The following is a 12,618-nucleotide window of genomic DNA, read 5'->3' as shown; positions in this document are numbered from 1 at the left end:
TGTGTGTGTCTGTGTGTCTGTGTGTGTCCGTGTGTCCGTGTGTCTGTGTGTGTCCGTGTGTCCGTGTGTCCGTGTATGTCTGTGTGTGTCTGTGTGTGTCCGTGTGTCCGTGTGTGTGTGTATGTCTGTGTGTCCGTGTGTCTGTGTGTGTCTGTGTGTCTGTGTGTGTCCGTGTGTCCGTGTGTCTGTGTGTGTCCGTGTGTCCGTGTGTCCGTGTATGTCTGTGTGTGTCTGTGTGTGTCCGTGTGTCCGTGTGTCTGTGTGTATGTCTGTGTGTGTGTGTCTGTATGTCTGTGTGTGTCTGTGTGTGTCCGTGTGTCCGTGTGTGTGTGTATGTCTGTGTGTCCCGCGCCCGCCCGCGCCGCCGCAGCCCTGTGGAGCCGCCCGCGCCTTCCGGCGCCGTGACCCGGCAGTGACGCGGCCATGGCCGCCCGCTGAGGCGCGGAGCGCGGCCGAGCCCGGCGGGGCGGAGCGGAGCGGAGCGGAGTGGAGCGGGCGGCGGCTCCTCGGCGGCCGCGCTGTGTGGTTGGCGCTCGGGTGGAAGCGGGCCCGGCCGTGCGCTGGGGCCGCGGGTGCCGCCGTGCCCCGGATCGGGCGGGCTGAGCCGCGCTCTGTCCCCTCAGGCGCGGGAGCCGCCGCGCCCCAGCTCCGCCGGCCGATCCCCGCGGCTCCGCGCCGCAGCGGCCGAAGATGAAGACCGTGCTGATGGTGGCAGAGAAGCCGTCCCTGGCGCAGTCCATCGCCAAGATCCTCTCGAGAGGTAGGGGAGGCGGGGCGGCGGCGCTCGGAGCGCTCTGCGGGCACGGCCGGGGCACGGGGATGTGTGCGAGCCCCCGGGGCTGCTGTCAGTGCAGCGAGGGTGAGAAACACCCTGGGCAGCGCTTGGTTATCTTGGGGCCGGAGCCTCCTGGGAACGGTGGCTTCGGACAGGTTCATAAAAGAACGGGATGTCCCATCACGTTCTGATTCTTTTTATGGGCTGACGCCTGTTTAATCTAAAAATAAAGGAATTTGGTTTCGATATTTTGTGTAGCTCTTGTGAGCTTTGAGCATACTGTGTGTGGAAAGTGCCAATCAAGTAGCAAGTTGCTGTTCTGAGATTTTTGAAGTAAAAGTTTAATAAATCTGGAAAATAAAATAAATTAATTATAAGTGTGTGTTCTAGAAAACTAGCTGTATTTTTGTAAGGTTTTGTAATGGGAGGGAAAGGCTGGTGGAGATAATGAATAGTTTAATTTGAAGATGAAATGTGCTTTAGGAAAGCCCTGAATTGATACTTAATGAAATAAAAGTTTGGTCAGTCTTTAAAATTTTGTGATCAGGAAGATCATAGCTGTAAGATCTAAGAAAAGGGGGATGTAATTTCACAGAAAATAATTATTTTTCAATTGCTGGGGTTTTTTTACCTCAGTAATATTTATGATCCTATTTTCACAGGGAACATGTCCTCTCGCAAGGGACTCAACGGTGCGTGCTCTGTGCACGAGTACACCGGGTCCTTCATAGGACAGAGTGCTCACTTCAAGATGACATCGGTGTGTGGTCACGTCATGACTTTGGATTTCATAGGTATTTGCCTGCTCATCAGATGTTTTAACTAATACAGCCTGTAGAGCTGCCAGGTCCTTCAGAAAAAGCTAAGAGGTCCCTTGGTATACAGTAAAGCAAGATGTGTTAGGGTAGAAAATTTTCCATGCAAATTTTGAAAGCCAAGTGTTTTGCGAAGTAAAGCTGTTTGTTTTATAAATATTTCTTCAGAGCTTTACTTAATATACTTTTGCTTTTCAGGAAAATATAACAGCTGGGACAAAGTAGATCCAGCAGAACTTTTTAGCAAAGCTCCCACAGAAAAGAAAGAAGCTAATCCCAAGCTGACCATGGTGAAGTTTTTACAGGTATTCTTTCTTATGAGTAGTATTTAGAATTGTCATTTTCTATGTTCCTAAATAAGAATTCCTCCAGGGAGTAGCTTTTTGTCACAGTTAGATCTATTTCATTAACATAGTATAAATGATACTTTATTTTTGCTGGTACTTACACTGTCTGAAATCTTCATTAAACTCACTTCTGCCATCACCTTCTGATTTTTTTGGACTGAGTTCTTGATATCCGGTTTCTCAGAACTGGAGCATTGGCTGCAGGTTTAGCTTTTATCAGCAAGTGCAGAGCACAGCTTATAAATGCCTTCTTTGAAATAAGTTGTGTTGGTTACTGTTCACAATTCTGCTGAAACCAGAAAAAGAAATATACAGGTAGGGAGGCGGGAGGTGTTTTTTTGAGTTGCTGAAGAACTGTGCTAATTTTTCTCACAGGTGGAGGGAAGAGGCTGTGATTGTATTGTCTTGTGGTTGGATTGTGATAAGGAAGGAGAAAACATCTGTTTTGAAGTAAGGTTTCCATTTTTAAGACTCACAATACCATAATATATGTCTGACAAGACTATCAATGCATTGTTTTATGAGTATACAGTAACATTCAAACTAAAGGTGTATTAAGCTTTAAAGGCATAGAGGGCCTTGGTGGAAAAACTCACATGCTTTGAACTTTGTAAGATGTCAGTTGAAGAGTATAAATAAATTTCAGGGGTGTTGCTCATCTCAGATGAACGATCAGGCCTCTTAAATGTTAGAACTTTCCAGTGCTTCAAGAATTGGTCTGTATTCCACAGCTGGAGTAGCTTTTTTTTATGTCCTTACAAAATTAGTCTCTGTTGTCTTTTGTTTATTAAGCAGTTAGATGCTTTAGAGCACAGAAGCTGCTTGTAAGTGTAGGCTTGCTGCAGAAATTTGGCCTCTGCACATAAAAAGCGTAGAACTAAATCTTTGCTAAGATTTTTTTTAGCATCCTATTCCCAAAAGTCTACATGAAGAGTGGGGATTTTTAGTTTAAAGAAAGATGATTCATGAAGTGATTGTTTTAAGTTCTTCACATACTCCTGTATCATTACTGGTGCCTTAGCAATGTATAGAATAAACCCAGATAGACACTGGTACATGCTCACCAGAAGGTGCTGCAGCTGCACTGGTGAATGCCTTTGCTCTTAGCCAAAAATACTGATTTGCTCCCAGCAGTTGCTGTATAGTAAATAAACCCTTCAGTTTTGTTAATGCTTCCTATGCTTTTGACTGGATGGACAAATACTGCTCTGGCTTATCAGTTAATATATTGGCATGACATCTTGCTGAATTAAGCAATGACACAGAAACAAATATTTCATAGAGAGTGGTTTTTTATTTTTAGAGAGAAAGCCTTTATCTTTCAAATCCTCTTTAATTATGCTTCTGATTTTCCTTAGGTTCTTGATGCTGTTCTTCCTGTCATGAACAAACCTCGTGGCACGGAGAGGACGATTTACAGAGCTAAATTCAGTTCCATCACCGACACAGACATCTGCAATGCCATGAATCACTTGGGAGAGCCCAATCGCAACGAAGCTCTGTCCGTGGATGCCCGCCAGGAGCTGGATCTGAGGATTGGCTGTGCCTTCACAAGGTGACAGCACAGACTGCAGAGGGTTTTGTGAAAGGTTCAGGAATGGCTCTGTGCCCTCGTGGTTTAACCCCAGCCAAGCCCCACACAGCCACTCACTGCCTCCCCACCCCTGGGGTCACCAAGAGTACTGGATGAGTAGAAATGGGAAAACTCATGGCTTGAGATAAAGACAGATTAATAGGTAAACAAAAGCTGCACACATAAGCAAAGCAGAATAAGGCATTAATTCTGGTGAATTAATTCCCAGGGGCAGGCAGGTGTTCAGCCATCCCCAGGAAAGCTAGGCTCCATCACCCATTACATTTATTTGGGAAAAGAAATACCATCACCCCAAGTGTTCCCCCCTTCCTCCTTATTCCCCCAGCTTTATATGCTGAGCATGATGTCACATGATCTGGAATATCCCTTTGGTCAGCTGGGATCAGCTGTCCTGGCTGTGTCCCCTCCCAGCTCCTTGTGAGGCAAAATGATTATGTCTTAATTAGCTGTAAGAGATGGTGTTTTCCAGAATGCTCTTTTCCTAATGCCTGAATGATTTTATAGATTACTCATATTTTGTGCATGTATGATAACAAAAACTTCTGCTTTTCATGGGAATGAGGATATTAGTGTATACATTCCTCATTTGTTTTTTTCTCCCCTGCCCTTTTCTTAGGTTCCAGACTAAATATTTTCAGGGGAAATATGGGAATTTAGACAGCTCCCTCATCTCCTTTGGGCCATGTCAGACCCCAACACTTGGATTCTGTGTTGAGAGGCATGACAAAATCCAGTCATTTAAGCCTGAGACTTACTGGGTGTTGCAAGCCAAAGTAAGTTTTAAAGTACTTGATTTTACAAAAGAAATGCATTTTATTTTGTTCATTCATAAATTCGTCGCTGCTGACAAGAATTCACAATGCCTATAGTTTAATCATGTGTTCTCATTCTGTTCACATGTGTGTCACCACTCTCAAGAGCAGATTCCAGGATGTCAGTTTTGTATTAAAGTATTTATTGTCTGCTGCTTATAAGAATTCTTCAGTGCTAATCATCTAAGCCTAAATTCTGCCAAAAAGACTACTTAAAATGGTTCTCTTTTGTTCCCTGGGGTCCTTGGACTGACTGTTGTTAATTTGAATCCAGGAATTAATTAGCCTGCCAACAAACATTGGCATTGCTGAGTATTGGAATTTTAAAGCAAATAAAATGCTCATTGTGTTAATTGGCAATTGAATCCTCAGAGTACTTTGGCAGCTTAGAGCAGTTTTACAGCCTCGCTGCTGTCCAAGCTCTGAGAGCAAACCAACAGGGTTTTATGGCTTGTGATCACAAGGATTTTTTAAGCAAATAAGGGATTCATGGTAAAAGGTTGCCATTTTTGTATTTTAAAAGTAAAAAAAAGTGAAATCTGACATCTGCCAGATGTCATCTATTGTGATGTGTCTTGTGTGTCTTGCTAGGAAATACTTGGTGCTGTTTACAGAGGGGTTTGTGCTCTCTTGTGTTGGTTGCTTCTAATACTAATTTTTGTACATGGGGCTGAAAATATGACCTAGTTACAGTTTAATACAAATGATTGATTCTGCTAAATCAAAATGGTAAACTTTGAATTTCTCCCTATTTCGGTCTTTACTGTTCCCAGCACTAAATAAGGACAGTATTTCAGTTCAGTCTGGAATACTTCTGATCATTCCCCAGTCCCAGCACTCCAAGTGCTCCACCCTTCTCAAAAGCCCCCCAGAAAAAGAGCACAACTGCATGTTTGAGCACTGGTGTCCTGGTGTGGGTTTGTCCTAAATTTGTCCTAACAAATCCTGTATGTCCTAGGATTTGTTTGCTGGACTCTTGTTGGGAATATGCATTCTCACACTTCTAGGAGTAGAGTTGGTAGGAATTAATTTTATTTTTGTCCAATAGGTGAACCCTGAAAAAGAAAGTTCTCTCATTTTGGATTGGGATAGAGTGAGGGTGTTTGATCGTGAGGTTGCTCAAATGTTCCTGAATATAACAAAGATGGCAAAAGAAGCAAAGGTAAGAATATTTACCAAGTGCCAGTAGATCCATAATTCATATAAAGGAAATACAATTTAATATTTTTCTATTAATATTCATTAATAATATTTTACTATTAATATTTAAATATTAATTACATATTTTAATTTAAAAGTAAATGGAGGCTTTTGGTTGTTTTTGTTAAAGAGTGTAGAATATCTGTATTTTGGTTTTTACTTCATTCAGCTTTGTGTAAATGAGAATAAAAGGCAAGAGATTTTTTTATGGTAGATTGTACTGTGCTGGTGTGGTCATCTCAGCAGAAGCCTCTTGTTAGTATTGACTTTGGAAATGCTCATCACTCATGATAGGAGCTCTTCATTACTAAACCTGCTAGGAAATACTGTTCAGATGTCTCCAAGCAGACCTCTTATTTCCCATGAGACATTGAATAAATTGGAATTTAATTATGTGTAGGGCAGTATTCCTCCAGTTAAATATTTAATCATGTGTACGGTACAGTCTTTATAGCCAATTAACTTATAACTCTGCTCTGTTTAACACTTGTTTGACAGTGTGTTTGGATTTAAGTGCTTATAGACATCAAGGTTCAAAGACTACTTTACGCTTTTAAAAATTTGCCTTCTTATAGTTAGGACTGTTGCTTGGAATGAGCACTAAATCCTTGTAGCACTTAAGTAGGTGCTGCTGAGGTAAGTGGGAAGTAAAGACAGCAATAAGCTGCCTTGCTGTGTTCCCAGTTATAGAACTGATCTAGTTCTGGCACAAAAGAACTTTCAGACTTTAATTTTAGAACTTGATAAAATTATCTCCAGTCAGAGTTTCTAAAGTAAAAATATACTGGTGGTTACCATTTTAAGAGAACAAAGCAGATATGATAAGAATAGACAATGTAATGTATGATGCATATTTATAGACATGATTAAAAATAGGCATTTACCAAATGTCAGAACTTTTACTGTAAAAATGCTGTTTTCTAGGTAGAATCTGTGAGTAAAAAAGAGAAGGTGAAGCAGAGACCACTGGCTCTGAACACAGTTGAAATGCTCCGAGTAGCCAGTGCTGCTTTAGGTAGGTATAAAAGGTCAGATTTTCACACTGTTTTAAAGCAAAATATTTTGGCCTCTCAAACAAAACAAATAATACTTCATTTTGGGCAAAGGATGAAGTTTAGAAAGCTGCTTGTCAAAAGTGAAATGTTTGGCAAGATCAAGGTGACAAGAGTCTTATGGAATGGCTAAGCCATAATTTATTTAAATACTTGGGTAAGGTGTACATCCAGATGCAGCAAACCATAATCACAGGGATGTGCGTATGATTTTTGTTTTCTCTTGTCCCCTCTCAGGAATGGGTCCCCAACATGCCATGCAGATAGCAGAGCGTCTTTACACTCAGGGTTATATCAGCTACCCTCGAACAGAAACTACCCATTATCCAGAAAACTTTGACCTGAAAGGATGTTTGAGACAGCAAGCCAATAATCCTTACTGGGCAGAAACTGTGAGTACATGAAGCAAAAGCTGTATAATTCTCTAGTCTGTTTTAGACTAGATCTTGCTTGGTGTATTATGAACTATAGGCCTTCAGAAACTTTAAATACCCCCAGTTTCTTTTTTTTTTTAATGTTGTATTGTTATGGATTTGATCTGAGTAAGCCATTTCTCTCTTCACCCAGGTAAAGTCATTGCTATCAGAAGGCATCAATCGTCCAAGGAAAGGCCATGATGCAGGAGACCATCCTCCCATCACCCCAATGAGGGCTGCAACAGAAGCAGAATTAGGTACAGGCAAATTCAGGAGTGTTGGGGTACTGTGTGAGGAAGTCAGTCCCTTAAGGTGTAAGGTGCCAGTTCCAAAATCACTGAGTTTCAACAGAAAACAAAATTATTTGAATGGCAAGAAGTGAAGAGAAAGCAAACTTGATCCTCACTGAAACTTTTGGTGACAGTGAAGTTCAGAGTTGCTTCAGCAATTGATCCTTGGGACTGTAGTACTGCCAAGAAAAAGAAGACAACTTAATGCCTATGTTTCTAGGAGAAATTTGTCCCAGAATAGTAGCTTCCAAGTGCTGTAATTTAATTATATTTTGTGGCTGAGGTGTTGTTTCTCCCCAGGTGGGGACGGGTGGCGACTGTACGAGTACATAACTCGGCACTTCATTGCCACCGTCAGTGCTGACTGCAAGTACCTACAGACCACCATTTCCTTCAGTATTGGTCCTGAGAGATTCACCTGTGTTGGAAAGGTGGTAACCTCACCAGGTAAGACAGATCAGGAGTAAGTATTTGCTGCATATTAAATTTTTTCCCCATTAATACACTGAATGGATATAAAAGTGAAGCTCTGGGGACGAGTGCAATTGTGAAAATTTTTTTGAGCTCTCAAAACCAGAGACCAGATCTTGTCCTAATTTTTGTACTTCATTTATGATAGAAAAAGTGTTTTCATTTAGTAGTCTCAAAGATTTAATGCCACATTTGCCAGTGTGAAAACCAGTCTTTTTATAAACAGTAAATGCTTTTTCAGGGATAAATTACACAAAGGCAGAAGTTTTTCTTGGGCCCCTGTAAAAAGAATGTAGCAGCACTACTGAGACTTTTATGGTAAGTTGGCAAGTTGTTTGTTTCTTTACCTACAGGGTTCACAGAAATTATGCCGTGGCACAGCATCCCATTAGAAGAGAGCCTTCCCCACTGTGAGAAAGGAGATCTTTTTCCAATTGGTGAAATAAAGTTGCTGGAAAAGCAAACCAGCCCTCCTGATTACCTGACAGAAGCAGAATTGATCACTCTCATGGAAAAGCATGGCATTGGTAGGAACTTGATTAACTTACATTGCTCTGCAGTACATCCACCAAGAGTGCAAAGAGTCTGACTCACTCCTCTGCACTCTCTGTCAGTAATGAACTCTCAGTATTCATTTGGATATATAGGATATATACAGTGATCATCTCTTCCCCTTTAAACCACCATGCTCATAGCTCCCCTCAGCAGATGGTAGATTGTTTCTTCCCCCACGTTCCATTCCCTTTCTTATCCTGATTTTTAGCAGTTTCTGGTTTCTGGCCAAATGTTTCTGGCCAAAGCAGTATCCTTTCATAACACATCCCTGTCACTTCTCTGTCAGAAAGAACTGATGTGTGGAAGGAAGCACTTCCCCATTCTTAGGAATGATTTCTTGTCTTTAGATCTTGCTTTAGCTTTGCTCTCTTCAGTAATCCTTCTGTATCTTACTATACAATTTACCACAATTCTACTTTCCTTTATCAGTCTGACTTGTTTCTTTTAACGTATTTTCATGAATTTACCCCATCAGACCAAACACAGCCTGTTACCCTACTGTGTTTTTCCAGAGTAAGTAATTGAGAATAGGTGTCTTCCCAATAGTAATTCCTTGGAAGAGATGAAAGGATTAAGGTTAAACCATATGTTTCAGACTTATCAGAACTGCAAAGGAACATCAGAGTTACTGGAGAGAGAGAAGTTATGCACTGGAAGTTGGGTGACAATAAGAAGGTATCTGAATTTAAGCAGTCTTAGGAGACCTGTAATTTGACATTAAACCAGGGAAGCCAGAAGCAAGTCATTTGATGAAAACTGTTTTATTCAGGGTGGATGTATTGTTTTCCTTTGTGTGTCAGGAACTGATGCCAGTATTCCAGTCCACATTAACAACATTTGCCAGCGAAACTATGTCACAGTGGAGAGTGGTCGAAGACTAAAGCCTACAAACCTTGGCATTGTTCTGGTTCATGGTTATTATAAAATAGGTCAGTTAAACCTTTCCATCCTCTTACCTTCTTTTCCCTTTACTATATTGAAGGCTGATGTCAATGTGTAAGTAACATTTCTGTCTCAAATAATGCTTATTTTGATGTCAGTTTATATATGAACAGTTTCCTACCTCCATTTTTGACCTTTCGTTGCTGCTGTCTCTGGTTTCCTGTTAGATGCAGAATTGGTTCTCCCTACAATCCGCAGTGCTGTAGAGAAGCAACTCAACTTAATAGCTCTGGGTAAAGCAAATTATCATCAGGTCCTGGAGCACACCCTTGACATTTTCAAAAGGAAATTTCACTATTTTGTGGATTCTATTGCAGGTAAAACTTTCTACATGTGAAGTTCCCTAGAATTACTTGGTTGTTGCATGGAAAATACATATCTATTAGGCTCCTTTCAGAGGTTTAGGCTTTCTGAAAAGTTGTGCTAGGGCTGGAAGTTTCCAGTCAAATTAATTTGCTCTCCAAAGGCAGTTGGACTGAATTGTATCTCTAAAACTCTACTTCAGGTTTATTTCATGACTATGCAGTGGTGAGTTTTTGAAAAATTGAGATTAGTTGAACCATTGTGTTTCTGCATGCTCAGTGCAAAATGCTGTGTATTTATCTTTGTAGACAAGGATTTGTGAGTAAAATATTTTAATTCTCACTTCTTCACGGGTCTATAGATGATTTTGTGCAAAGTTTCCTCTTAACAACTATAATTCTAATGTTAGTGTGATTATTCCTTTTGCAGGTATGGATGAACTGATGGAAGTGTCCTTTTCACCCTTGGCTGCCACAGGCAAACCCCTTTCCCGCTGTGGTAAATGCCATCGTTTCATGAAGTATATTCAGGTCAGTTTGCCTCATACTTGGAATTTGAATTTCACTTGCTGGGGGGCAGTGAGTATAAACTTCTTTACTATTATTGAACTTGGATTTTAATGTGGTCATCACAAGTGCTGTTCTAAAACACAAAGGCTGATAGGGTTTTGCCTTGGGGAACGAAACAGAGAGCAGGTTTACCACAAGTTTTAAACTCTGTTGACCCTGCAGTTGCTCAGGAGATTTGTGCTCTGTTTCCAGGCCAAGCCAAGTCGCCTGCATTGCTCTCACTGTGATGACACCTACAGTCTCCCCCAGAACGGTACCATTAAACTCTACAAGGAGTTGCGTTGTCCCCTGGATGACTTTGAGCTGGTGCTGTGGTCATCTGGATCCAGAGGAAAGAGCTATCCACTGTGTCCATACTGTTACAACCATCCTCCATTCAGGGACATGAAGAAAGGTAGGAGTTCTGCAAACATGCAGGTATTATCCTGACTTTAAATAAATTAGGTACAGTCTATTTAATGGGCTTTTTAGGAGTTTTAAAATCAGTGTTGCTTAGTATAAAGTGCTGTTCAAATTAGACTCTAGATACCTAAAATTCACATTAAACTTAACCAAAATTTATTGGTTAACAAATTTTTGAATTTTTTTTTCATAGAAGAAAAAACCTGCATGCATGACCTTCACAACACTCAGCATGCAGTGAAAGACACCAAGTTACTAATGCCTTGCACATTTGAGTAGGCTTGGATAGGAGTATAAACAAAGACCAGGTTTTGGGAATGTTTTGATAGAGATAAGTGCTGTGTCAAAAGCTGTTGAAGGATATAAGAAGAGGTAGAAGTTGCAGTTAGTTTAGTAACTGTGGGACTGAAACTTACTTAAAGTAGTGCACTGAAGCTTTTCACCATCTTTTTATTACCATCTTTTAATTAAAAATATCTTGGACTAACAGTGAGTAGTTCAAGTATAAAATAACAGTTAGGCAGGAGCCATACATTTAATTGAAAACGTAATGAGTTTTCATCACTAATCTGTCTAAACTGCCTGTACTGTACAGTGGCAGTATATGGCAATTCTGAAAACCATTATAGAAAAAAATTTCAGCGGGGGATTATTCTGAAACTGTGAAGAGGCAAGTTGCCATTTTGGGAGCAGTTCCTTTCTTTAGTGATTTAGAAATTCTGCAGTATGCTCAAATGTCTTCTGGCTTCTGTGTCTCACTTCCTTCAAACTGGGTAGTGTGAGTAGTGAGATAAAGGGTGGTATGGTTTCACTCTTCTCCCCCAGGAATGGGCTGTAATGAGTGCACCCACCCCACGTGCCAGCATTCCCTTAGCATGCTTGGAATTGGGCAGTGTGTGGAGTGTGAGAACGGGGTTCTGGTGCTGGACTCGACGTCGGGTCCCAAGTGGAAGATGGCCTGCAACAAATGCAACGTGATCGTGCACTTCTTCGAGAACGCCCACAAGGTCCGGGTGTCACCCGAGACCTGCGACTTGTGTGAGGCGGCGCTCGTGGATGTGGATTTTAACAAAGCCAAATCTCCCTTACCTGGCGATGAGACCCAGCATTCAGGCTGTGTGTTCTGTGACCCCGTGTTTCAGGATCTGGTGGAGCTGAAACACGCGGCCATGAGGCACCCCATGCACCGTGGGGGACAAGGGAAGAGGCAAGGCCGGGGAAGGGGCAAAGGCCGGAGACCTGGTGGAAGACTCAACCCAAAGAAACCCAAGGACAAAATGGCAGCTCTGGCTGCTTACTTTGTATAATGGCCACACAACAGGAAAATAAACTTCTTATAAAAATGTGTTTTCTTTTGAGTTAATTTTTAAGTATCTTTCACTGCTTTCCTGTTTTTAGAGCAGTTAAACACCTTAAGTTGCTCCTAAAACAAACTATTCTGGATGATCCCTCAGTAACTGAGTAGGCCTTTAAGCTTTTAATTTGGATTCATAGATACAATTAGAGCTCACAAACAGTGGTGAGACTCAAGAAGTCTACTTGGACTGTTAACTAATAGAAAGGAAATGGAATTTGTCTCTTCTGACATTTCTGGGGCCTTTGTCAGCAATGCAAGTTGCAGGAATATAAGAACTGATTAAAATCAGTGTTATGCTGCCGTAGTCTTTGTGGCATGAGACTTGCTTCATCTGACTTTGAATCTTCAAAAATAAGAAATGATTAGTAGCTGTCAGATTTTTAAATTACATCTGCAGTAGCAAGAGCACTGCTTCAAGTCTGTCATTCTGCTGCCTAAGTGAATAATGCCAACAGACATACAAAATGAAAATTATAAATGTGAAGGGGTATATCTGCCTTGAGCAGTGATTCCCAAATTATGGCCTGTGCAGGCAAGTTAGTATCTCATGGTCAATGGGGCCCAGTTAAATATGACCTTCTCCTGCTTCTAGAAGACAGATTGAGTATTCATGCTGGTTTATTCCTCTGTGGTCACACAGCAGATTATATCTGACAAAATACAGTTTGCCCTGTCCATTCCTTGAATTGTCATTTCAATGTTGGTTAATTTTGCTGTC

General features: G+C 41.3%; 1 protein-coding gene across 2 annotated transcripts; it reads left to right on the top strand.

Moving 5' to 3' along the window:
• Window positions 1-403: 403 nt before the first annotated feature.
• On the top strand, window positions 404-11,861 carry TOP3B (DNA topoisomerase III beta). 2 transcript variants are annotated; one of them, XM_058851679.1, is made up of 17 exons: window positions 404-859; window positions 1,438-1,569; window positions 1,789-1,895; window positions 2,313-2,387; window positions 3,296-3,492; window positions 4,148-4,304; window positions 5,392-5,505; window positions 6,468-6,558; window positions 6,833-6,987; window positions 7,163-7,268; window positions 7,602-7,748; window positions 8,126-8,299; window positions 9,128-9,256; window positions 9,437-9,586; window positions 10,002-10,102; window positions 10,334-10,535; window positions 11,369-11,861. In XM_058851679.1, the coding sequence occupies exons 1-17, from the start codon at window positions 691-693 to the stop codon at window positions 11,848-11,850; spliced, it is 2,688 nt and encodes an 895-aa protein (XP_058707662.1). In that variant the 5' UTR covers window positions 404-690; the 3' UTR covers window positions 11,851-11,861. The 2 variants fall into 2 exon arrangements, with proteins under 2 accessions (XP_058707662.1, XP_058707663.1); XM_058851680.1 differs by having other exon boundaries at window positions 405-760.
• Window positions 11,862-12,618: the final 757 nt, after the last annotated feature.

Source organism: Poecile atricapillus, chromosome 16 (genome assembly GCF_030490865.1).
Source record: "Poecile atricapillus isolate bPoeAtr1 chromosome 16, bPoeAtr1.hap1, whole genome shotgun sequence".
Classification (NCBI taxonomy): domain Eukaryota; kingdom Metazoa; phylum Chordata; class Aves; order Passeriformes; family Paridae; genus Poecile; species Poecile atricapillus.
This window is presented reverse-complemented; position numbering and strand designations above follow the sequence as displayed.

Excerpts from the sequence above, each read along its gene's own strand:
- TOP3B (XM_058851679.1), top strand. The coding sequence starts at position 691 with ATGAAGACCGTGCTGATGGTGGCAGAGAAGCCGTCCCTGGCGCAGTCC. Across the intron at positions 1,896-2,312 it reads CCATGGTGAAGTTTTTACAG|GTGGAGGGAAGAGGCTGTGA; the intron begins GTATTCTTTCTT and ends TTTTTCTCACAG. Across the intron at positions 6,559-6,832 it reads AGTAGCCAGTGCTGCTTTAG|GAATGGGTCCCCAACATGCC; the intron begins GTAGGTATAAAA and ends GTCCCCTCTCAG.